General features: G+C 44.5%; 3 protein-coding genes and 1 long non-coding RNA gene across 8 annotated transcripts in view; 3 read left to right on the top strand and 1 right to left on the bottom strand.

Annotated features, from left to right (window-relative positions):
- Positions 1-14,968, bottom strand: part of LOC129347580 (uncharacterized) — a 16,785-nt gene extending 1,817 nt beyond the window's left edge. The window contains exons 1-2 of one of the 2 annotated variants that reach the window (XR_008599773.1): positions 14,857-14,968; positions 114-504 (exon numbers count right to left, since the gene is read on the bottom strand). This is a non-coding gene — a long non-coding RNA (uncharacterized LOC129347580). Of the gene's footprint in view, positions 1-113; positions 712-14,856 lie in introns of those variants that run through there. The other variant, XR_008599772.1, reaches the window with a different exon arrangement.
- hoxb3a (homeobox B3a) overlaps positions 1-26,739 on the top strand; it is an 87,077-nt gene that overhangs the window by 7,775 nt on the left and 52,563 nt on the right. The window contains exon 1 of one of the 4 annotated variants that reach the window (XM_035947915.2): positions 15,299-15,443. The exons of 1 other annotated variant lie outside the window; for it this stretch is intronic. The gene's annotated coding sequence lies outside the window, so the exon portion shown is untranslated. Of the gene's footprint in view, positions 1-15,298; positions 15,444-25,588; positions 26,353-26,739 lie in introns of those variants that run through there. 2 more of the 4 variants (XM_023269744.3, XM_023269743.3) reach the window with 2 other exon arrangements.
- hoxb6a (homeobox B6a) lies at positions 2,576-6,434 on the top strand. Its single transcript, XM_023269751.3, has 2 exons — positions 2,576-3,347; positions 5,424-6,434. Exons 1-2 carry the CDS (start codon positions 2,777-2,779, stop codon positions 5,705-5,707), a joined length of 855 nt encoding a protein of 284 aa, XP_023125519.1. The 5' UTR covers positions 2,576-2,776; the 3' UTR covers positions 5,708-6,434.
- Positions 10,272-13,959, top strand: hoxb5a (homeobox B5a). Its single transcript, XM_023269750.3, has 2 exons — positions 10,272-11,183; positions 12,616-13,959. Exons 1-2 carry the CDS (start codon positions 10,493-10,495, stop codon positions 12,861-12,863), a joined length of 939 nt encoding a protein of 312 aa, XP_023125518.1. The 5' UTR covers positions 10,272-10,492; the 3' UTR covers positions 12,864-13,959.

The following is a 26,739-nucleotide window of genomic DNA, read 5'->3' on the forward strand; positions in this document are numbered from 1 at the left end:
TCATATTTCCCCTCCAGGCTTCAGCAGGTTCCACTAATACTATACGCCAAAGCCACAATCTCGTTAAGACCGTACTAATGCATATGGCTGTATATATATAATGATAGTATTACCGTTGTGTGTGTGTCCCGGGCTGGAGGCCATGCCTGTCCTGTCCCGACTGTTAGTGCTCATTAATGATTAAACCACAGTCAGCTCCAACACAATGCTGCTGCTTCCCGTTCCCACAAAGCGGAGAGGAAACGCAGCGTCCTGCCTGCAAGTAGAGAGAGAAGAGAGGGAGGTCAAAATGAAAGTTAGAAGCAGAGAGATTCTCCGTATGTCTGTAGGATCCTGCAGAGAAAGCGAGAGTCCAGGATTAAACTTATCTGTCCTGCTGCATCTGAGAAGGGTAGAGAGGAGGCATCGGATGGGAGGGAGGGCGAAGTTAAAGTAAAAATAGAGCCTTTGTCTCTATTTGTCAGTCGGACTGTCTGCAGTTTGGCCATGCAGACAAGTCAGAGCCTGTGCAGGGAAACACGAGAGAGAGAGGAGGCTTATTTATGGCTGCGGTTATTTTATGACCTCAGTGACACATATTCCGTTTGTGCGAATGCAAAGCAGGCCGACTTTAAAATGCTCTGTCTTCCACTCTTTCCTTTTGTTTTTGTCCATCTTTTTAAAGAGAGAATAAAAGAGGCAGAGAGTTTCAATAGTGAGTCATTACAAAATGTGGTTAAGCAGGCCTGCAGTAGGTCTCTCTCTCTCTCTCTCTCTCTCTCTCTCTCTCTCTGTGTGTGTGTGTGTGTGTGTGTGTGTGTACTCTCTACTCTGTTTCTTTGCATTTTTTTTGCTTTAAAACGTAAACAAGTACACTAAACGTAGCCAAAAGAATATTATAATAATAATATAACCTAGTGCAAGAAAGTTTGTGGGGAAAACTAAGTCATTAAATATTAATTCTATCTCTCTTGAACATGTGTGAATATATTTTAAATAACTGTAATATGTGAAATATTTAGGCAACATCTCTTTTATTAGAAATATATTTCTACAGCTAATTGCTGAAAATGGCTAACTGACTTGACTATTTTCAGACTATTTATTCCTTTCTATACTTCTGTATTTATATATATTGTGTTTTTAAATTTATTTTTATTTGCACTGAGGCTACTGCATTCTAAAGAGGAAGAATTTATGACTGCTAATTTGTAATTAATGTGATTAATTCAGTAGAAGTAGTAAAATTGCTAAATGAATCGATGATGGGCCACATTTCTCTTCCTTATGGCCGCAGCATGTATACTACAGGCTGGCTGCATTAAACAGATTTCACTTGAATATATGACCACCTCGGAAAGAGTTTCAGGAGCGAGGCTATAATCAGTGTCAGGAAAACGGGGGAAAAAATGGGAAACTTCGGGGCTGTTTCTTTTCTTCTTCTCCTTTTACATCTCAGCCTAATCAGTGTCACAGTAGAAGAAAATAATAATTCACGGCGCGCATTGATCAAACCCACCAGACTCCTGCAGAATGTTTGGGAGGAACTCAGCCCAGCATTCATACAGCACAACACAGCTTATCTTTCAGCAATAAAACATTAACAGCTATCAGATTATGCTCAGAAAATCCTTTCCAGATTATCAATTGCTCTTTTGATGGAGGGAATAACCGCGATGAAAGCCTGCGGTGGGAATATGGCGCACATATTGACCAGGGAGGGGCGCGTAAATCTACCCACAGACCAAATATACCGATTGCAAATACAAACACCTCAATTATATGAATGCATAGCCCACATTATATTGAAGGCTAACTCGCACGCACGCCACACACACACTCACACGGGACCACACATGAGTCATGCGCGCTCCCGGCTGTGATTTACACTCGACAAATTCATTTTAATGCGCTCGGTATTATCAGCAAAGCGCCGGGAATATGTTTTATTATTCGGTGGCCTCTGGTGGTGCAGCAGCAAACCCCCCCTCTGGGAGAGCGCGTGCGCGTGTTTGAGAGAGCTGCCGGGTTTTATGGGCCCAACAACAGACGGAGGAAGACACACAGGGAGAGAAAGAATCAATTTAACGCGCCGAGGATTCCGGCGTGATTGCGCAATCTCACCGGGAACCGGAGGAAGATTAGAAAGAGACTGAAGGAGAATTAAAAAGAGAGAGCGGGAGATTGAAGAAGGGAAATAGGAAAAGGAGAGAGGTGGTGGTGGTGCTGTGGGGGGGTCACAGTAGTTCCCAGACCCCCTCCCTCCTCCTCCTCTTCCTCTCTCCAACGAAAGGAAAAGGGGCGAACGAATGCCAGGCACGGAGGCTTCCCATTGGTCAGCGGGAGGTCAGCTGGTCTCTGCCTCCCCCATCATACCCCTCCTCACCCTACCCGTTTTCTCCACTCACACCACACACACACACACACACACACACTCGCTCTCTCTTGTTCACCCCCTCCCCTCTCTCTCTCTCTCTGTCCCACACTGGCACTCAGCCACCCCGGTACCCCCCACCCTCACCCTCCTCACCCCCTCCTCCCAATCTGCGATAAACTAAGTGATAGCAGCAGCCCGTCGGACTGTCGGCTATAAAACACAACAAATCATAAAGTGCAGGCAGGGGAAGGCAGAGGAAGGAGGACGGGAGGGAGAACCGTTAGCCGTCAGCCTCCGTCTACTCCCCCTTCTTCTTCTTCTTCATCGTGAACGTTGTTGTTGTGTTTGTTTCGTGCCCTCCTGTCCTCCCCTCTCCTCTTCTTCTCTTCTCCCCTTCTTCACCTCTCCTAATTTCTCCCGATGAGTTCCTATTTTGTCAACTCCTCTTTCCCGGTGACGCTACCGGGAACGGGTGGCGGAGGGCAGGCGGCGGCGGCTGAGTCGTTCCTGGGTCAGATTCCGCTTTACTCGTCGGGATACGCCGCCGACCACCCGCTCAGGCACTACCCGGGGGCAGCCGCCGTCACCGCCGCCGCGGCCATGGCATACAGCGCCAGCGGGGGCGGCGTGCACCAGGACAAACCGTACCCGGGGTCCACCTACTACCAGCAGGCGACCAACGGAGCGTACAGCGGGCACCGTGCGGCGGCGGCAGCGGCGGGGGTCGGTGTAGGGGGCGCGACCGGAGCCGGCGCCTGCGATTACGCCACGGCGGCAGCGGCGGCTGCAGCGGCGGCCACGAGCTTCTACCGGGACAAGGAGCACCCGTGCAGTCTGGAGGAGCACCAGCTCGTGTTAAGCCAGGACGGCATGCACCGGAAAGCGGAGTGCGCGGGGCTCGGTGGGAAGGGGCTGTTCGGTGAGACGATGGACGACAAAGCGTCGTCAGCGCCCATTTATCCGTGGATGCAGCGGATGAACGCGTGTAACGGTGAGTGTCTTCTTCTTCCTCTTCCCCTCTTTCTTGCATATTTTATGATCCCCGTCATAAAACTGACGTTTGTTTCCTCCGTCAGCCTCTCCGCTGTCTGTCCTCTCGTCTCCCTCCTCCTCTCAGGAGCTGCTTTATGATCCCCGTTTGTTGGCCTGTCAGTCAGTCATGTGCTCGCTATTTTATTGTCCGTCATAAACCGGGTTTGTTTGGGTTGTAGCTCCAGTTACTGAGTGTGACCTGCTGACCGACAGCTACCGAGCAGAGGGAAGGAAAGTTAGAGGAAAAGCCTGTCATACAGTGTTGTGGGTGAAAACAAGGAGCAGATAGAAAGATAGAGGTGGTAGACAGAGAGGAAACGGAGAGGAAACTAAAAGCATGCATGCTCTATTAGTCAGCTATCTATTGAACAGCCCGGGTGTTTATCCATATTTCATTTTAAAAACGTTATTCTTATTTCTGAGATCTGCTCTGCAACCAAGTAGAATAAAACGTATTAAAAAATCAACAACAAACACTTACCAAAGCGCATATAAAGAGAAAACTTTTTTATTTTTGCAAACTTTTTATCCGCTACTGATAAACCCAGAATGATATCACAGTTCCTGCTGCTATTTTTTTAATCACTCCTCTTCTGCTATCTAATATGGAGCCTTTACTGTTAACCTTTTACCGCAGACAATGTTTATTCAAAACCGATTAGATAATCAGGCCTGCAAATACTGCCAAGTTCGGAGGTAAAGTGAGCCGTGCAGGACAAGCTTTAACATGATTTATCCCCAAAACACGCACCAGTCTGCCTTATTTTACAGCGCTGCGTGTTCAGCCAAAGTGTAAAATAAGTTTTGTGGGATGCTGAGCAGTTAAAGCAGAGTATCTTTGTTTAACAGAGAAAAACGGCCTGTTGAGAGTGCAGTGAGTAATGGTGGATGATGCAGGGCTACTGTTGTACAAAGCCCTGCAGGACACTCCGAGTTATGACAGATGAGGTGGAAACAGGCTCCGCCGCAAAGAAATATATAAGGAGTAAAACGCAGAGCGGGATATAAATGACAGTTGAAGATGTAAATGGCAGCTGGAGAGAGAACAGAATGGCACAAAAGCCCCGCGTACTCCTCCATAATCCGGTTTGGCTGCGTTTTTTCCTGTTCTTTATGGATCTTTAGATTTAGATATGTGGCCTGAGCAGTGTGCGGTTTTCCATCTATGATCTGCTTTTCAGATCAATACAGAAACCGAAGCTGCTAAACTGACAACATGGCGATTTGTTTACCACCAGGGGCCAAAACAGGCCTCCAGTCAGTGTGGATGAGAGGAGACCAAAGCTCTGGAAGCTGATCCTCACCTGGGGAAATACCCGGGAAATATGATCGTTATTGTCCTTACCTCTATTATTGTTGTTGATTATAATAATAATTATTATTATTATAATGATTTTTAATGTGTGCTGGAAATCCTCTTCAAGAATGCGCGCCTTTTTTCTCCTCTTAAAACTGAAATTACTTAATACTTCACCACAGAAGACATATTAGTTTTAAAGTCCACGAACTTCAGTTCATAAATGGACTGGTTATTATTTTTTTTTCATAAGAGTAAAAAAAAGAGAAAAATAGATCAGAATTTCAGATAAAAAATAGAGGAAAAAACAAGTGGCACTTTGAGCAGCCACACTGATATCCGTTAAATTAAAATGATAATAAAATTGAATTCTAACGGTGTTTTTTTAAGCAGCTCCTTTTTAGAAGGATGCTTAAAACACTGTTTGAGTTAGGAACTGAATAGAGGATGGATTAACTTTTATTGATCTTCAATTGTTGGGTGGAGATGAGAATAGATTATTTTAAACAACAGAATAGAATAGAATAGAATAGAATAGAATAGAATAGAATAGAATAGAATAGAATAGAATAGAATAGAATAGAATAGAATAGAATAGAATAGAATAGAATAGAACAGAATAGAATAGAATAGAATAGAGTAATAAACCGTATTTTCATTCATGTGACCAGCTGTTTTTATCCGTTTCTGTGACCACCTGATTAAAGCAGAACTCTCCGTGCGGCTCTCTCCTCTCAGGGACCTTCGGCAGCCCCGGGAGACGCGGACGGCAGACGTACACGCGCTACCAGACGCTCGAGCTCGAGAAGGAGTTCCACTTCAACCGGTACCTCACGCGGCGGCGGCGGATCGAGATCGCGCACGCGCTCTGCCTCACGGAGCGGCAGATCAAGATCTGGTTCCAGAACCGGAGGATGAAGTGGAAGAAGGAGAACAAGCTGATCAACTCCTCTTCCTCCTCCTCCTCCTCCTCCTCGTCCACGGTGAACGGTGCAGATGAAGAGGAGAAACGGACGGAGTGAATTTACAGAAAAATAAAAAACAGAAAGGGAAAAATAAACTCACGTTAAACAGAAAAGGAGGAAGAGGAGGGTGGAGGAAAAGACATGCTGGTTATTCCCTTCCCCTTCCCCTCACAGAGTTCGTCCGGACGTTTGTGTGGTGTAAAAACTCTGGGAAAATGTCGCTGTACATTTTCATTTCTTTCTTTTTTTATTTTTTACCAGAGCACAGTGGACACGTTCAGAAAGAGGGACACGATCAGATCACCTGCTTCTGCAGGCTGCTCTGCTAACTGGAAAGCATCATGTTGACTCCAGAGAAAGAACCGTGTAACTGTGGGATTCCTTCATTAAAATCAAGAAAGAAAACATGATAAGGGGTATTTAAATAAAGCCTCCAGTAAATGAGTAATCCACCACCCAACGGTGACGAGCTGCATTCCAAGAAAACTACCCAACTTCTTCTCCTACCTACATTTCCTTTCTTATTTTTGTTAAATGTACTTCCTATGTGTCAGGCACTTGTTTTGCAGCTTTAGGACTTGACTTTCCTCCCTGTTATTTTTGTAAATGTGATGTGTGTGTATTTTACCTTCACTCTCTGGAAAACACACACGCGCAAAACGACGCGGGGAGGAAGACGCCTATTGGAGGAGTGTAACTATGTCATATTGTGTTCATATTTAAACTGTATAGAAATAAGCAAGAGGGGGGTAAGAAAATAAAAATAAAAATACCACCTTGTACGGTGAGAATACTTAGCAGGTGGGGGTGGGGGTAATTTAACCTTTCCAGCTGTTTTCCAGTGTAGAGGTGGGGGGGTGGGGGTGTTATCCTACTGATGTTATTCTGCAAACTACCTAAAAATCGTTCAGGAAAGTGTATATTTTATGGATTTTTACATTGTTTATGTTAGTGTTTTTGTCAAGTAATTGCATATACTACCTATGAGAAATGTTCAATAAAATGTAAAGAAACGCACGGAGAGAGGCTCTGCTTTTATTCTGGGCTCAAACATTAACGAAGTGCAACATTCAGGTTTAGTTTTTATGATTTAGTGGAATACTTTACACCCGCGCGTAAACCTTTTAGCCTCGGCAGTGTGTGCGCGCACATATTTACGGCGCGCGAGGTGAGAGCGAGGCCCGTGGGGCGCGTAAAAAAAAAAAAAAAAAAAAAAAACACGCACGAGGCGACGGTCCGGAGGGGAAGTGACAAGGAGGGCGCGAGAGCTGCCGCTGAGAGCGCGCTCTGCTAATTGATGGGTAGAAAGAAGGGAGAGAAAGTTGACCTGTCCTCGAGCCAGACACACACACACACACACACACACACACACACACACACACACACACACACACACACACTTCAGACAGACAAAGTGGACAATGTCCTCGTGACCCTGTGAACTCTGCGTGTCCCCTGAGTGACCGGCGCGCGGCTTCCATCTTGGGTTTCACCGATGCGCGCGCACCTAAAAAAGGCCCTTTTGTAGCCCGCGTGCGTTCAGTCATCTCGTGCTCCTCATCAGCGCAGTTTAAACACACAAACATGATAACACACTTAGAAACTGCATCCTAACAGAGCCTGAAACGTCCCGCAGTGTTTCTAAATGTAGAAAACAAATACACAATAACGTTACTTTAATGTTATTTAGTTTCCATCAACAACAGGTCTTGCATTTGCATGATAAAATTCTATATTTGTGGCATGCCTCTACTGGAGAAACACGTTTACTGTGATCTTTCATGTCACTAAATTCCATTTAACTTTCCCAATAAAGTCTTGTTTAGTTGTCAGATGTGCTGCCAAGGTAGCATACAGCTCAGGTTGTCAGTGAATAACTAGCAATCTCAGTGAGAGTTTGGATTTTACATGATTTAATGCAATTTGTAGTTAAATATGAAGAGGTGAAAAATACAGAATACACTCAGACTCACCATCAAATGACCTCCCTGTTGATTTTGTTAAGTTTAATAAGCCTAAAGACTTGATTTACATCATGTATGGGTGTATGTTTGTGGCTGTGATCACATCCAGGGTTGGGATTCCACTGGAAGAGAAGCTACATGCTGGCAGATGTTCTATGTTAAACACAGTGGAAGTGATTTCACTGTGACCCAGAGGGCTCGTTTTACACACAAACACATTAACTGTGCACACGTGTTGGGTGTTTCACATATTTTTGGCAACAAAAAGAAAATGTTATGGGTTTTTATTTTGTCTATGCTTTAAATCTGCTACTGAAAGTCTCATTCCTCCATATAAAGTTTCACAAAGTGTTGGAACTTTACACGCTGTACTTTTGGAGAGTTTGAAAGTGTTTTATTATACCATAAATCTGAAACTAAATATAAATATCTCCCAAACTGAAGCATCGTAACATCTGCCTAAAATGAGGATTAAAGTACTGGATAGATTGCAAAGAACTGTGCTCACATTTGTGTAAAGTTATCTTGGAGGATGACTCTAAAATGTGCTGCTAAAATGAAGCATCTTTCTTTACTATAGATCTAAACCCGGAGTCCTGAACATCATCACCTTTGGGTTGACAAAAAAAAAATAAAAAATGACACAACACATGAAGAACTGGTAGAGAAGATTGGATGTAACGTAAACATCAGAAGACTCGAGATGCTCAGCAGCTTTCCACTTTTCTATTCTGAGCCAAAAATAAAAAATCACCAAACTCTCCTTATCAGAAACTGAGGAATTTGGTTGGAGCAAAACGTTTGGTGAGCTGCTTCACAGACCAAATATTCAGTGTGATGGTAGAAATCTATATATAACAAGGGGAGTGTGTTCAGAAGTGTGTGCCAACTGGGTCAGCGCCTCCTCCTCTTTGTCCCTGGCCATTCCTGGTACATTCTGAGCTGGGTGCTTTTAGGCTCTCCGGCCTGCTTTAGGGCCAGCAGCCTGCTGATTTAGTGCTTATCTAAAAACTCCAGTGGATAAAATAATAAATCTTTGATCCGTTTTGTGGATTTTAACCCCCTGTTGCTGCCTGTTGCAGTTGTGTTTTTTTAAACTGCCTGCTTACTTTGTTATATTCAACATGACTTCCATAGCAACTGCTGGTTCGTGTGGCTGACACTCAGTGTGAGAGCAGCTGAGTGTCTGAAAGGTGGCCTGCAACTACACACACTCCCCCACAGAGTACACTCATTTGTATCATTTCACACACAAAAATCTGGAATTCTTCATCTGTCCCCTGCTCTGGGCGGCGTGTCGGACTTACAATGAAACATGCACAGCCCAGCGCACATTGAGGCCTACTGCAAACACACACTCAGACACACAACACACACACACACACACACACACACACACACACACACACACACACACACACACACACAGGCACCCTGGCTGAAATGCATCCCAACCAGGGAATCAACAAATCATAAATCAGCAGATTTCCATCCAGTGTGGACGTCACAGATCAGGTTTAACATTCCTCCTCTGCAGCTGGAAGGGAGATTGCAGGGAGAAAGAATGAAAGGGGAGAGAGGGAGGGGGCAACAGGAAAAGAAAGAAAGAAAGAAAGAAGACAATCTAACATTTTTTCCTAGTCTATGTCTGTGTGTATATAAATGAGTGAGAGTCTGTGAGTCTTTAGGTTATGGTTAGTGTGTGTTTTTTACAGTAAAAACCTGAATCTGCAACACTTCTGTGTGATATTTGTGTTGCAAAATGCACACTGTACTATCGCAGACAGAGAAAAGAAAGAGCACTGTACAATGCAAACTAAAAAATAGATATATTTTTGGTTGGTCAGGCACTTTTTCTGGTTGAATATCAATAATTATAGTAAAAATATTTCAACAATATACAGAAATTACCTCCTTGTCGACTACTGATTGCTGACTGATTGTTTTATAGAGTTACTGATTGTATGGTTATTATTTTACTAACTAAAATTATTATTTTATTAGCTACAATTATTATTATTATTATTACTAATGTTGTTTTATTTTTCCACGTAGGCCTAGACTGTGGATGGAACCTTCCCTCAGCTCTCTGCTGAAGGTATAATGTTTTGCTCCATGTCTGCCGTGTTCATTATTAACGGGTTATTTTATGGTTTATGGTGGTCGCCACCTAATTTCCAGCTTCAGCAAAGGTCAGTTAACAGGCCTGAGTGATGAGACAAACACACACACACAAACGCACACGCGCACACACACAGGGAGAGAGATGCAGGGGGAGAAAGAATGTTTTATAGCTAACGTTCTTTTTGGAGTGTCTACTTTCTGCCTCTCCTCCTCTTTCTGTCTTTGTGATCAGTGCAATAAATTATGTCTGCAGTAGGTGGCGCTCTGAGCTCACCCCCTGCACCTCTACCAGTGGAATAAAGGCTGGGAGGGAGGGGGAGAGAGAGGGCGAGAGAAAGAGAGAGAGCTTTCCCCGCCCAGCCCTTTATCATTAGAAACCTCAGAGCATGAATTACCTCTCCAAAGTCATCGGCGAGAATTTACGACTGGTCAACAAAAGCACGTGACCGCACCCCCCTTCACCTCCCCACCTTCTCTGTGTCTCTCTCTCCTCCCTCACCTCACCCCTCACCTCCCCCATCACCCACACACACACACCCCTCCATCCAACACACACACACACACACACACCACCCCACCCCCATATTTGGACGGCGCATACATAGCTAAAAACGAAGTACAGTGCAACGCCATAATTCACTAATACATCATAAATCGTTGAAAGTACCCGCGTTATAACGACCAAGAGAAATCTAACAAATCAAGCGCCCCTTAGTACTCAACTGTAAGCCTGCAACTCTCTAAAACAACCTAAATGAGCTCTTACTTTGTAAACTCGTTCTCGGGGCGCTACCCAAATGGCCCCGACTATCAACTGCTAAATTATGGAGCCAGCAGCAGCGCAATGAACGGCGGGACGTACAGGGACTCTTCCTCCGCCAACATGCACCATGCGACGGGCTCTTACGGCTACAGCTACAATGGCATGGACCTGACGGTCACCAACCGGGGAGGGGGGGGCAGCGGCGCCGCCAACACCGGAGGACACTTCGGAGGCGGCTCGGTCGTCGGGGACTCCCGGGGCTTCGGCTCCCCGGCCGCGGAGAGAGGCTTCAGACAGCCGTCCAGCTGCTCCCTCGCCTCCGCGGCGGACTCCCTCTTGTCACCCGGCAGTGAGAGCACCAAGCTGGGCGCCCAGAGCTCTTCTCCCCGCTCGGATCAACCAGGAAGCGGTAATCTCAGCTCTCCAAACCTGTCTTCAGCCTCCTCCGGCGGCGGCACGGCGCAGCGCTACACCGAGCTGGACGACGCGTCACCAGAGACCGAGGAGCTGCAGCACAACCGGGACGCCGGGCACGGCAGCAACCCAGCACCTAGGACCGGGCACCCGCAGCCCGGGCAGAAGCAGGAGGGCGGCCCGGCGGGATCAGCCGCTGGCAGCACGGGCAGCGACGGCCAGACACCACAGATATTCCCCTGGATGAGAAAGCTGCACATTAGCCATGGTACATGCTGCTCTTGTGTTTACAGCTTATTAGCTCTGTATCATAGAAGTTCCAGGGCGATAATATTCATATTGCTGGCTCAATAGATTGCAACCTGTATGTATGGACACATGGGGCTGGTGACAGCTAAGTGCTTATTGGAGCTACATGGGGAGCTATAGAGCTCTGCGCCTCTTTGAATACACACTAAAGATTGAGCAGACTTATTGCTGCTTTGATTTGATTTGAGTAAACTGGCTGCTTGAGAATAGCTGAAAGACAAACAATTAGCCACGGTTTCTTGTTTTTGTCTGCACCCCATCGAGCCCTTTACAGCTGCGTCAGTTTCATATTTTCATTTGGCTGTCAGAAATCAGTCAGCGAGGCGTTTAAACCTAGAAAGCACGAATTACCTGTTTTTGTTGATTTACAGCAGATGCCCATATTTCACAATTTTTTTACACTTGAAAATCAGAAAGTAACCAAACAGGACAGCTGGCCAACGTCTAGTTAACCAGCTGAACAACTTGTGTATTAGCGTGTTTTTTCAGTGCATCAGGGTGCGATTCGTTTTACATTTTCCTCCTCTAGAGGACAGGCACGACGGATGTTTGCCTCCTCTGTCTTTTCTTCCTCATTTTATTTATTTTTTTTATTTTAGCAAATTCCACAAAAGCGTCATAAATCTGTCAAGGGAGAGGCAAGCCGGGCAGCAAAGCCCAACAGGCTGGGGAGTGCAGACAGAGCCGGGTGGGAAAAGAAAAAAGAGGGACAAAAAGAAAGAGAGGCCAGCGAGGCTTTGGAAGCTGCTGCTCCTTTGAAAGTGAAGCTTTATTACGTGTGGGAACTTTATTAGAGAGGTGAGGCAGAGGACGGGGCAATAAAATCTTGAAGGGAGCTAGAGGGAGTGAAAAGGGGGAATATAGAGGGTGATGGTGAAGAGGGGTGGTTAAAAAGGAAAATAGTAAGGTGACAAATAAAAGCAAATCTTTTAGCAGAGGCTGTGGAGTGGAAATGGCAGAAATAAAATGTGTCAAGAAATACTGTGGTTAGAAATGGGGGACAGTTTTACTCCCTGCTGGTGCGTCTTTACGCACGTTGATTCTCAGGAAAATGTGTGAGATTCTACCTTCTGTATTGTGTAGTTTATCCATGGCGGCTATAAATGAGGTGAACACAACAGAATACAACCTGTGGCTAGAATATATTAGAATGCAATGCAGCAAACCTGCAGCAAACAATATGTTTATGAATAAGTTATCACGCTGTGTCACAGAGGTGTTGATCCAGTGGTATTTTAGAGCATATTTTCTGGTTCTTTTGAATTCTGGGATACTGTAAAGTCCCAGTTTATGTTGCCAACTGTCTGTCTGTGTCTCTTTCTAAATGCTGACCCGTTTGTGTCCCATGTTGGTGCCTCCTTAACCGCCTTTTGTCCGCTCCAAACCCTCAGATATGACGGGCCCCGACGGGAAACGGGCGCGGACGGCGTACACCCGCTACCAGACTCTCGAGCTCGAGAAGGAGTTTCACTTCAACCGGTACCTCACGCGGCGGCGGCGGATCGAGATCGCGCACGCGCTCTGTCTCACGGAGCGACAAATCAAGATCTGGTTCCAAAACCGGAGGATGAAGTGGAAGAAGGACAACAAACTGAAAAGCATGAGCCTGGGCACCGCCGGTAGCGCCTTCCAACCCTAGAGATGAAACCATTTGGAAAAAATTAAAATATATCCATCCGTCCATCTGTTTGGAAAGGTTTCTACCAGGCTTCCTAGGAGGGACACGAGACAGAAACAGTAGGAAAATTAAAGAAAACTTGAAGAAAACCCTAAAAAAAGAGAGAGGCCAGCAGAAAATGGAGCTAAAGAAGAAGACGGTGATGAAGAAACAGATTGCAGATCTAGATTTAAAAACACTTCATATTATCAACTGAGTACTGTACAGCAGCGCAGCACTTTTTATTTGTTTGGCATGTTGGTCTTTGGTGTTTTAGGGCAACGTAAAAATAATGACTGTGGTACTTGCTCTTGTAAAAAAGAAAAAAAATATTCTAAAACTTAGTGTTCCTGTATGTTGTCGTCGTTTTTAAACTAGCTATCCGGAGGAGAGGAGAGGATGAATATGCTACCTAACTACGTTTCTACCTTACGTCCTACCTTACAACCTTGCTACCTACCTATTGTTTAATGTCTAAATATCGTTTTATGTGTCAAGTGCCGATGTTTTGTAATTGACCAAGTGCTTTCTAGAGAAGTCAGCATGTGAGTTCTTACTGTAAGTTATTTACACCCAGTAACGCGTGTATATCCTACTAGTTTGAAGCCCCCCACCCCCACAGTCCACCCTGCTCGCTCTCTCGGACTTGCCATTCAAATCTGCTCCTATTTTTATTGAGGACGCAGCGAAGGTGTGTGAATGTGTTGTTTAAAAGCAAATCAGAGCTGCCTTCATCTCCGCATCCATCCATAATGTTGTGTATAGCTCTATTATTCGGAAAAGTGTAACTGTATCATATTGTTATTATTATTGTAATTATTGGATCTATGTTTCAGAAATGATGTATATAGATATATATTGACATTTTTAAATGTGACCAGTTGGCTATTTGTAGTTGCAGTGTGTGAGTGCGCGCATGGATGAGGTGTGTGTGGAGAGTGTGTGTAGGTATGTAAGGGAAAATGGCTACCGTCCTCTAAGGCCTGTAAGCTTTCTGCCAGTGAGCTTTTTGTATTTGTTTGTAACTTGGAGTAAAAAAAAAAAGCAACAATAAAGTTCCTCATACTCATCAAAACTAGACAGACTGAAACAGCTGCTCATAAACCAAACTGCCGCACAAATGGCTTAGGAGGGATTGAGGCTTACACGGGCCAAACGTTTTAGAAGCCTCTTTGATTTGCTGGAACTGAAGCAGAAAACTGGTTCAATCAGTTCAAACTGGAACATTGTTTTGTTGTTACATATTTTACATTTCAGATGCAAATATCTGTCCCTGGATGGCATCGGTTGTCAGATGCAAAACTCTGAGTTCTTTAAACTATGATAGTCTATATTACAAAGTCTGCCTGGGATAAAAAATAGCCTGGGATCGCGTGATTTGATCCGGATGAAACTGTATGTAGGTCTGGATTATTTTGTCTTCAATGCGAGTTCAGTTCTTGCAGAAAAAAATCAAGTTCCAATACTTCATTGTAGTTTTACTCTCCGCCTCTTTTGCACATTTTTCTGAGTATTTTGTGACATCTACTTCAAAAATCTAATCCTAACCAATGTAAATTTTCACTTCTTCCAACTGATTCACTGTGGAAAAACAGAACTACTCCATGCGTAAATACGCACCACACCAGCACCACTCCGAGGCCTGTCCTCTATTCTCCAGGCCTCTCTTGAGCCCTAAACAGCACATTTCCAAGGCGACAACCTCCTGCATCACAGCAGCATCACAGAGCCAGGCTCACCAATCACTAAACAAGCTGCATTAAACACGCAAATACACACACGTGCACGCACATACACACACACAGGCCAGTTTCCATCTCTGCTGACCAAGTCTGACAAGACAACAAACTACTCGCGGTGGACAAATTGGTCACTTTTCTCCCTTTTCCGCCCGAACGGAGGCCACTCCCGGACAAATTAGGTTACCTTCTCCTGATTTCCAACTGTAAACAACCAACTGAACTTTTAAACTCACCGGCTGATGGTGCTGCATTTTCCCTGCTCATACACGGCTTTGTTTCTGAGCTCATAGGGGGGAACGAGGTCCAGCTTCGAGCCTCATCTGGACACAACCTCTATCTCCTGCCTCTTCTGTGTGTGTATGTGTTGAGATATTTTTTTAAAGCTAACCCCCTTCTGCTTTGGGCCAAACTATAAAAAAGAAGGCAGCTTTGACATTTACATGTCAAACAGATGAGGGTTTTTTATCTCCAAGTTGGATCGTAAAGATCAGGCCTGGCCTCAGACTGATACCTCTCACTGGCTCTCCTCTGGTCACGTGGGGTCCATAAAGTTAGTTTTATGGTTTTGGGGAGTTGACAATGTACTATATATTTCACATTCTAGAAAGCAAGTGACGGTTTAACGGCTTCGCGGGGATCCTAAAGGGGTCAGTAAAGTAGAGACAGAGCGGGAGAGGGAGGGAGTGTTTGTGAGAGAGAGAGCAGGCCACTACTACCGGCCGCTGTTTCAGCTCCGGTTCACACTCGGAGCCCGGCGATCTTCTATCTGTTCCGCTCTGGACGCTGGGAAAACCCGGTGGAGAGAGAGTCAGGATGCACAGTAAGTAGAGTTTGAAGGCTGCCTTTAAGTGGGGGCTAAATAGAGAGAGGGTGGGGGTGATAAAGTGAGGGGGGTGGGGGGGGGGGGGTAATTACCATGTCACTCAGTCACTGTGTACTGCTCCTGTATTAACGTGCTAGCAGAGCGCAGCCAAGCTCCGGTGGACTGGAGATATTTCAGACACCTCGTTGTGGCTGGTAGAGGCCGCGCGACTTTCGTGGCGTCACAGATGGCGAATGAGTGAGATTGTGGATGTGGTGGTGTGTATGTACGCGCGCAGTTGTCTGTATCCCCAAGTGCACTTGCGTCATTTTAGTGCGTGCGTAATGATGGCGCACAGGCACTCAGGACACTGTGTTTCTCAGAGTGGAGAGGTGGAGAGGTGGCTGGTGGTAAACACAAACTGGTTTACTTTGGTACAGGGATACTGTATCTGTATGTCTGTATGTATGTGCATAACAGCCAAAATTTTAGAAAAAGTAAAGTTAAAAGGAAAAAAAGTTGGTTGGAATGACGCTCAGCCTGCGTAAAGACTAGTTTCAGGTTCTACAGCGGTGTTTTTCCTTCTTGCATTTTAACATGGACTGCTTAGAGTGCCTGGATAATGCATTCGCTGAAAGGCTGATGAATTGACACAAAACAGCAGATGTTGTTGGTTGCTGTTTATGTGATTTTTGAAGGCGTAAAATTGATCTGACTCATATGTTGTTTCTCCCCCTGGATCAAATGGATCAAACGGATTTATCACCATTTTTACGCACAGCCATCGTGTGCGTAAAACGGTTTCAAGAAGAGATTAAGAGTTGTAAAAATGTCTCTGGGTGCTAATATTAACTAAGAGTTTGATGGACAAGGAAACGCGCGCACGTGCACACTCACACCCACCCTGTGGTGATATGCGTCCTTGGGTACAAGAAAATCTTTGTCTGCCCTCCGCCCTTGTATTTTCCAGGCAGGATGGGTGTGCGTGAAAAAGCTGAGGACACAAACATTTCCAAGGCTCACCATTCTAGTCCTTAGAGGGGTTATTTTGTGCCAGAGCTTGGGCCTGCTGTTTGATTCTGAGCAGACGCACACTTTCTAAAGTGTCCAACTCAAGCTGTTTTTGTAGCAAAGAAAAGCTTGTAATTTAAACCAAACTTAAAGTACGCCCAGATGAATTTACAAACTCCAACCACCCAGAAAACCAAGACAAAAACAGAATATCTGTTACATCTTTTCTAAACATATTCTATCAGGCACCACAGTTTTTCATCGGTGAAGGACAGGAGCAGCACTGAATGATATAACATGATGTAAAATGCAGATAATCTCAATTTTATACAGCGTCAGTCACAGCTTATAGCCCACCATAAATAAGGAATTAAACTGCCACAAAAGCATTCCGTTCGACAATAAAACTTAAATCCTCAGAATATCAACGATGCCAGAATCAGCAGATTTGAGCTGAAGCTAATGGAACTCTAACAACCTTTAGATCAGATTTAACACCCAAATACACAGAATAAAAGAAACCACTGCAGGGACGTGGCACGACTGAACAAAATTAAATATTAATGGGATTTTCTAAAGTAATACTTTGACTCCACGAGATGCAAAACATGCATTAAAACAACCAGTAGGCCCAAATGGGGGATTCAATTAGGCAATATTTTATCTGAAAGTTATTTCATCTGAAGCACCAGTAAAAGCCATTATTCATAAATAAAACATCAGAACTAATCAAATGCAATAAAATAAATAAATAGACGGAAAGAACGTTTTAGGGATGTAAATTAATATTTGAGAATCTGATACTCAGTTGATGCATTATAATAAACACTTGTTTTGAATTTAAGGAGAAAAAAGATCACTTTATTAGCCAAAAAAACTTGCTGTGACTTTGTGAGCTAATAATAAAAGAAGTGCAGGTTGTGTTGCATAAAGGGGGAAAAGGGCGGACGTGTTAACAGTACAGAGTCTTACTGTTTCCACTGACCCTGTAAATCTTTATTAGTCCTCCACACTGTTTCCCTCTGATGTCTGAAACGGGACTGAAGCTGTCAAACAGCCCGGCTACCAGTCACGCGGCGCCGTCCTCTCCTCGCGCACGCCCGGTTCTTATTGCTCAGATCCATCATGTAAATTGTTTAATGTCTCGTGTCATGAAGCCTACATGGAGTTTTTGAAACTTTACTTTCTTTTCGTTTTGTGTGTGTGCGTGTGTGTGTGTGTGTGTGGGGGGGGGGGGGGGGGGGGGAATCCAACTGTCGATCAGAGAAAACGACGCCACAATAAGACTATAAAATTAATAGATCTCCTTTTGTGTTAAGGAAGAGCGCAACATGGCGCCCTGAAGAGGCCGACAAAGTATGAGGAGATGGATGATTCCCAGTGCTGAGACACAACAGAGAATAGGTAGTAAGAGACAGAATTAAACATAGGATATGAGTTTAATATGAAGAGGCCCCCAGCAACATCTTTTAGATAAGAAAATATAATGCGTAATATTGCAAAGAAAAGCCCAAGAATTGTGCGTACTGAGGAATTCTGCCTGTAAAACAGTGTTTTTAAAAAAATCATGATTAGCATTGACCCCCTAAATTCTGCTGTATTTTGTTTTTAATTTAGATTTGCCTTATTATTATGATTTTAATTTTATCTATTTCAGTCTTTCAAATGATGTATCTCCCCCTCTGTTTTACAAAGTGCTCTGCAGTGGAAGTAAACCTGAAGTGAAGCTGTTCTTACAGTATTTATATATAAGCCTACAGTCTACTTCAATTATGAGTGCGTTTCTCCCCGTCCTGACCACACAGTTAATCCGGTGTCCTCTGCACTCCACTAATAAGAGAGGAGGAATTCTGCTTTCGGAAGTCCCTCTCTGCTCTCAAACTCTCATTTATTATGTTCACTTTACATGTGAAGTCAGCCTGGCCCGATGCATTTTCAGTCTGGGGATTCCTGGTGCTGCCCTCCGCCATCGCAATGATTTTTCACTAACTTCACAAGAATGTTATTCGGAGTCATGTTTGGGATACCATAAATTACTGAGGCGCGAGTGGAGAGGGGGCGAGAAGAGTCAAGGAAGCGTAAAAGGTTTTTTGGAAGCCTAAAAAATTGAAATACGTGTTTCTAAAAATAGTAAACATAAGATGGTGGTATTTTTTCTTGGCTGTATTTAATAATAGTGAGTGTAGTGCGTAAAATAGTTATTGAAGTTGTATAAAATGTATTTTAGGTATTTTAAGGAGACTAACTCCACAAAGTAACATTTTTAAATTTCAATTTCAAACTGTGCATTTTATCTAGGGTGATTATTTTTCTTTGCAGATCCCAAAATAGCGCCGTAATATTATTTAATTCTGAAACAAATCAAATTATAGTCATAATATTAGCGCTAAAAGGCTAATTGTTGTTGATTTCTGCAGGCTACTGTATGCTTGTATTTTCTGCAGCCTGTTTTTTCCCCGAGTTTGAGATAATGTGACATAACGGTCCATAACCCTCAGCCATATTTAGGCGACATGTGTCCCGGGAGCCGCCTGCTCCTTGAGGAAGTTTCAGCCCAGTAAACAGGAAGGCAAAAAAAAACCCTCCCCATTTCATTTTTCATCAGCTTCCTCCTTTTAATGATGATACTGGAACACACACACCCCACCAGCAGCCCCACCACACACACACACACACACACACACACACCACTGTCCATCCTTACACATACACACAGGGACGGGACATGACACGCGTGACACAAAATGTAGTTCCTTCTCTTGTCGGGATAAGTGAGAGAGGCTGTGACATGGGAAGGCGCAGCAGCGGCTCTGTATGGGCTCCTTTGTGTCTTTTTCCCTTGTGTGTGTGTATCATCTGTTTCCCGTTTATGTACACAGGGCAGCTCCAGCCTGCCGAGCCGCTTCTCCTCAGCTTTATGTGCATTATGTGTATTATGTGTACGGGCTTGCTGCTCCTTTGAACTTGTCGGGGCTGTCAGAAGGCGCTGAGTTGGGCTTTGCAGCCTGTGTGTTGGTGATGATGAGTGGGGTGAGTAACTAATGCGACTGGCCTTTTTTCTGTTTTGTTTTGTTCAGTGCGTAGGAAAGGTGTGTTTGTGTGTGAGAGAGTCGCGGGCTTTGTGTGAGAGTAAGTCGGGTGTGTTTTGTTGGGTTTGCCAGGTTTATTAGAAGGACATGAGAAACCCGTTTGTGTTTTTACGCACAGCCACTTGCGCGTAACTCCTGGAGGGGATTTGGTAAATTCAGATTTTCTGCTGCGTATGAAGCCTGTTCTGTGGAGTGGAGACACAGACAGGGATGTTGTGGAGCCCATTGGGAGAAAAAAAAGCTGCAGTTATATGCCCTGTTCTCTGCAGTCACGCACACTCCTGCCTCTGAGCTGCTGCTCCCATCTTTTTTCCGTCGCAGCATCTCCTGTGATTGCTTTACGTTTAAATTGGCATTTGCGAAGCCTTAATGTCTCCTGCATACTGATAGGGGTGAACCGCGCGGCCAAGCCTCATGAATAATGCAAGAAGAGGAGTCACCGCGAGGTCAGCAGACAGACTCGAGCCACGCACCAGCGCTAAGAGACGTTCGCGCAGGCGCAGGAGAGGCAGGCAAGCTCGCAGCCACCGCAGTAACCTCCACGGGAGAGTGTTTGTGTGTTTACCTCACCAACATGGGGGAAAGGAATTAGCAGCCGGCTGTTTTTATTTATCTGCAAGTGTCTGCCATTTCCGGAGCAGAAGGGAGGGAAGTTTGCTTCAGACAAACGAAAAACTTCCACAATGGAAATGAGGCAGGCTGCGTAAACACGCAGAGGTAACCCACAAAAAAAACAAGATATTATCCACACCATCAATTATAATAAAATTACCACGATATCACCTCTGGTTTTAGTTAAATTAAGAGCACATTAGTGTGTTTAAGTTAATCAGCACTCTTTAAAAAAAACACTGAATGCTCGGAGTGAAGGGAAACGCGCGCTGATTGGGTTATTCTTTTAAAAGTGTTTGCAGTCGATAAAAGCCTTTGTCACTGCCTCTTTGTGAGACCAGAATAGGTTTTGTTTGCTTTGGCGACCGGTTATGACAAGCTGATAACCTTGCAAATATTTAAAATAATACCCAGGTCATTGGTGGATATTTTGTTTATTCTGCAGGTTCTGTGTAGAGTGACTGTAAGCCGAGGAGACACAATGGAGAGATGCTGGTTTAAAACTGACAACAAACATAAACCTTAAAAGCAAGTCTATTCACAAGTAAGCTTGTGACAGAAAAGGAAGGTTATAGATAGAATGCATGTAGCTTAGGCTAATATAGATCAAGTTTGCCTGTAACTAGAGCCTGTGGTGTTACTGGAGGACTGCTGACAATTAAAGATAGACTTTAAGCAAGACCAAATGTGCATTGATCTAGTGCCATTTTCAATTAGAAATAATAATAAATAGCAGGCCTAGTAGTAGGATAGTATTACTTACATTGGTAAGTCTGTCAGTAACCTAGAAATATGACAGCCAGCCTGCATTCTAGTGACATTTTATGCACCAATTCATGCCTCCTCTGTATAAAATCTGCATTGTGGCTTCTATCTTATTGTAATTTTTTTTTTTTTTAAAATGTAAGTTTCTTGTAGGTTTGCGTTGAGTACTAAATATTAAGGAGGCTCCTCAGCTACAAATCTACACTTATGCTAATAATATTATAGGAATTAAAAGGGTCGTAGCTGCTGCTGCTGCATGCTAAAACACTCTAAAAAGGTAATTTAATGGACCGACTTTCACGATTTATTCATAGACAGAGTTGCAAAATCATTTTTCAAAACCTAATTTAGTGATTTAGATAAACAATTTAAGCTGTAAACATTATTTCTGATTTAGTCAATTTAATATTCTGTTTTATTTAAACTGAAATTTATACGTTTTGTTGGTATAACTAAACTAAGGCTGAGAGGATTTTAGGAAATCGCCTCAAGTAATTTTTCTTAACTTTGAGCTCAAGATTTGAAGTCTCCTCCTCAACATTAACATTCCAGAATAATTTCAGACAATCAGGCTGATCGTTAAAACTACATTTGATTGCAGTGAAATTGCAGTTTGACGGAGTAACATACTATTCCGACTATTTAGACAACGTGTTGCTTTGTTCATTATTGAGAGTGCAGTTGTGTGCTTGCTGGCCACTTAATTTATTACATGGAGCCTTAAATGCTCTCATTTTTAATCTTTCCCTCCACAAACACTAATTCGTCATTTTTAGCAGACGTCCTCCGTGCATTCAGCAGGACTTTCCTCACAGAATGCAGCTCTCTCTCGCCGCCACCAGAGCCCGCTTCAGACCAGGAGGACGTCGAGCAGCACCGAGCCCCGCCGCCGCCGCCGCCGCCGCCGCCTCCCAGCACGCGCCCCTCGTCCGTTTAGAATCCTAACCGGCGATAACCTGCACCGACCTGCCGTCCGCTAAAATACACACCTGTCACCGCTGTCGCCGGTCTGCAGGTGATTAATGTCTGGAGACACACACCTCTGTTTAAAGTGCGAGCGGCAGAAATACAGGTTTTAAAAATAATACTGTTTAAAGAGGCGCCCTCCGTTAGGCTCCTCTGGGCTAAACGCGGTTTTAAATCTACAAGCTGCAGAAACACTGTGGGCAACATGAACTGTCCTTGTGCCTCTCTTTCCCTTATTTCACCCCCCTCCGTCTTCCTGCCCGGGGCAAAAGAGGAGGAGGGTTATTATGAGGAGGACAACATGACTGGATGTCCGAGCTGCCCAGCTCGCCTCCTACAGCCCAGAGTTCACACAGTTGAAGGGTCAAAAGTTCACCGCCCTCCCCTCCTCTCCTCTCCTCTCCTCTCCTCTCCTCTCCTCTCCTCTCCTCTCCCCTCCCCTCCCCTCCCCTCCCCTCCCCTCCTCCCCTCCCCTCCCCTCCCCTCCCCTCCCCTCCCCTCCCCTCCTCCCCTCCCCTCCCCTCCCCTCCCCTCCCCTCCCCTCCCCTCCCCTCCCCTCCTCTCCTCTCCTCTCCTCTCCCCTCCCCTCCCCTCCCCTCCCCTCCCCTCCCCTCCCCTCCCCTCCCCTCCTCTCCTCTCCTCTCCCCTCCCCTCCCCTCCTCTCCTCTCCTCTCCTCTCCTCTCCTCTCCTGCTGCCCTCCAGACCTGGAGCTGGATGTCAAAGGCAAAAGACAGAGCGAGGGAAGGAGGGAGTGAGAGGTAGGGAAGGGGTACAGATGAGAGAAATGATAGAGGTGAAGACCTGACCTCCCCTTCCCTCAGCAGCCGGGAACAAAAGCACAGTTCCTCCTGTACAGAGGGGGAGATGGAGGGGGGAGGAAGGACAGGAAAAATGGGGGAGGTGGGAGGGCAGGAGGTATTTGGTGACATGGACGTGGGTGGATGTGTGTGTGTGTGTGTGTGTGTGTGTGTGTGTGTGTGTGGGGTGGGGGTGGGGGGGTTACAGGTGTTCGGCTACACATTTAGTTCACACCGGCTACCCTTTGTTTCTAATAAAATCCTCTTTTTTCAACAGTTACTGCAGATCTTTATGGCTTTACTGAGAAATCTGAGGAGCTTCAGCAAAAAATATACATGGTTACTCTTGAAAAGAACCTGAAAGAGAAGTGCTTTTTACTAAATCTAGGAGTAGCACATGCCCTGGATAGATAATCTACAGGGATATAGTTTACAGAGAGGAGGGGAAAATACCAAAACAACAGCAACACATCAACAACAAACATTATTATCATTAATCCAACATTTATGGTACTGTAGTGCAACAATATGCTGACTAAAAAATTAAAATAAACTTATTAATAAAAATAAAACATCCATTTTTCTCCTTTAACCCGCTTGCTGTCTTCATTTACTGGCACCAAAAAATATTGTTTCCTTGTCTGAAAAAAATCCAAAAATTCGGCCAAAAAATCCCCAAATTTCTGAAAATTTGCAAAACCTTCAGGAAGAAAATTCCAATAATTCCATAAAAGTTTCCCTTAAAAGTTTTATTTAAAAAAAAAAAGTTGTCAAGAAAATTCTTGTAAATATTTTCAAAAAATGAGTAAAAATCTTCCAAAAAATCTTAAAAATATCTAAAGTGACTCCATATATATCAGTAAAACTTCCAATGTTTTCTTTAAGAACATTCACATAAAAATCAACCAAAATCCAGTGAAATTGGCCTGATTTTGGTTGATTTTTATGTGAATGTTCCTAAGAAACATTATTAACATTTCTTTTTTTCCACCAAAAAATGTTCAATGATTTCCCAAAAAAATGTTGAAAATGTGGACATCAGAAGTTTCACTGTGAAAATATATTTTTTTCCCACATTTTCAAACCTTAAAACGGGTCAGTTTTGACCCGTAGGACGACATGAGGGTTAAACTTATATGAATATCACAATAAGCTTCTGTCCTATTATTTACTGTATTTGACTTATTAACATCCACATGTGTAAATTGAATGATATTTCACTTAAAATATAAAATATAGCCTCTGTTTATCCTGCATATTTGTTTAAAAATGTTTTAAAACGTACATAATGTGGCTAATAGCTCTCAAACAGCATCAGGTTCATAGAAGTGTGTGTTGTTTTAACTAGAGATTAGTTGTGCTGCTGCTTGGAAATAATATTTATGAATACATTTTGAAGAGGGAGTTTAGCAAAGCAGAGCTCTTCCTTCTCCTCCTTATCAGCACCACGCTGTCAAAAATAAACTCTTATCTGGAGCAGCATCCAAAAAATATTAGTCTACTCTCCTTATCAGATTTTTCCATTCTAAGATTAATGAGCTGTCCCGTTTAGTTTTCTGGCACAGAAGAATGAGCCTCAAACTCTTTTTTCCTCCCATTCCTCTGTCTGAAATTTGTCTTTCTCCATATTTGTTAAAGTTCAGCCGCAGAATCTGACATTGTGTTCGAGGGAATAATAATAAAAATGAATGAATAGTAAAATATTACAGAAAAATGCTCATTTTAACTATCTGAAGCTAATGAATAGGATAGACTTGGATATTCATTTAAAGTTAAACCGGTGACTAGATGTGACCCAGAGCTTTAGAGATAAAAAAAAAAAAGAAAAAAGTTTTCATCTCAGATTATACGACAAACAACCTAAACTCCTATTGAAGAGCACCGTTTGGACTCATGTTGTTGGGTCTAATGCAGACAGAAGGGGGAATTAGTCGCCACAGAGAAGCAAAATGATAATTCAGTAAATAAATAATCAGTTTATTGACGTGGTCTGGGCTGGCACGGCTCCGCCCGGCCCGGTTTCCTCCCCTTCCACATCCCCAAAAGGTAATGGCTGAATAACTGCGTTATAGATTCCTTCTTTCTCCCGGGTTCAGCCTGAGTTCACCGAATGAATTCAGTTTAGGTCGTACTGCGCCTGTCTGTCTGTCACTGGTAATAATCTGCGCCATTTGCGCATGCACATCTCTCCAGAAACGCCCCATCTGAATGCCACTTTCTTTAAACATCCAGAAAACAAAACCATGGGGGGATTATTTACATCTAACGCCGTGTAAAATGAAATGGAACTGAGCAGAATAGGAAATAATGCGACTCTGTTTTCTGTAGCGTAAAAATGTAGAAACACGAGGAAAAGAGTGGAATGAGGAGGGTGAAATGTGGACATATGGCTGCAGTTAACTCGATAAGAATCCATCGGCGGGTTGCAGAGAGTCGAGTAACATCAACAGAAATCCACCTGATACCTCCACGGCTCGCAGCCTGTTACGTGCAATAAAAACCCGGTTGTTTATAGGAACTGCGCTGCAACACAACACGCATTTATCTGCACCAAACACTCCTTTCTAATCCTCTGAAGTGATGGTGCGGTTGTTCTGCGGGTTCACATGTCAGCGTGCACCGCGGTGTCATTTATATTTATACGACAAAAGGAAAAGGAGAAATGATCCTAGAAGAAAAGAAAAATCTGTGCGTGAGGGAGAAAGAGAGAAAGACCCCCTCCCGCCTTCACATCTACTGACCATTTTTCTTCAAAGTAATGACTCCAACTCAATTTAGTATGACGGAGAGGGAGAAAGAGGGAGAAGGGAACCAAATCACATGGGGATGAGCGACAGAAGGGAGTGAAAGAGGTGGAAATGGCAGAAAGAAAGGGTGTGGAAAGGGGAGGGGGAGAGAGAGAGAGAAAGAGGGAGAGAGGCTTGGCTTTGCTCGGGGTGAACGGGAGGTCAGCGCGTCTCAGCAATATTAAAATGTGTACCGGGGACGCGGGGTGACACGCCTCGCCCGTTAAACAAAGAGTGTGCCAAACTGGCAGATTAATTTGAAAACTTGAGTCCGTGCACACACACACAACACTTAATGCCTTAAAGAGCCCACAGTCTCCACAGCAGCCCCAAACCGCTCCCTGTAGCACCGGGAAGCCGGGGAACGGCCACCGGTGAGGGGGGGTTTCCTCTGTCATTTAAACGTCGATCTGCTCGCGTTTTTACGCACGGATCCTCCGGTGTCGGTGTGGCGTCGTTAGGCTCCGTTTTCTCTGGATTACCGCCGTCAGATTGGCTCTAACTGTTCGGTATGATCGCATTTAGACGCGGATTGTGAGCAGCGCCGTCTTGTTTACCGGAGAGCGGAGGGCGTGCGTCTCTGCGCGTGTGCCCGGCGTGCGCGTGGAGAGCGGGGGAGTCCGCGGAAATGACAGCGACTTTCTTTTTTAAAAGATAACACGAAGAATCTCGAAGAGGTCAAAAAAAACCTGTGGCGTCGGAAGAAGAAGAGAGAGGGGAGGAAGGGAGCTGAGGTGTGAATGTCGGAGTAGGAAGGCTGCTCATTACGGAGGGGAGGAAAAAAAGTGGAACAGCTGCCGAGTTGCTGGAGATGTAAAGAAAAAGAAGAAATTAGGAAGAAAAGATGAGAAGAAACGGTCGAAGAGACGAAGACGAAAAGAGAGGCGGACCTGCAGAGGAGTGAGTACACAAAAATACACACCGCCTGGTAGAAGGAGAAGCTGCCTCATTTGCGTGTGTGTGTGTGTGTGTGTGTGTGTGTGTGTGTGTGTGTGTGTGTGTGTGTGTGTGTGTGTGTGTGTGCCCACTTATAGCTCATACTGTGTGTGTGGCAGGTGCTTTGCCCACGCCGGGAGGAAGGGGAAGACCACGTGGACGAGGTGCTGCAGAACCCCCTCCTCCTCTTCCTCCTCTTCCTCCTCTTCCTCCTGCTTCCATACTAGTTTATCCTGACTTCTATCATTTCATATTTCTGATGGATGGATTGCTGCGTGTGCACGTGGCACTGAGGGGATCTGAGCTGTGTGTTTTCTCTTCCTCAGCTCCATTTCCTCCACTGTACCTCCA

The sequence above is a fragment of the Amphiprion ocellaris genome, chromosome 19, assembly GCF_022539595.1.
Source record: "Amphiprion ocellaris isolate individual 3 ecotype Okinawa chromosome 19, ASM2253959v1, whole genome shotgun sequence".
Lineage (NCBI taxonomy): Eukaryota > Metazoa > Chordata > Actinopteri > Pomacentridae > Amphiprion > Amphiprion ocellaris.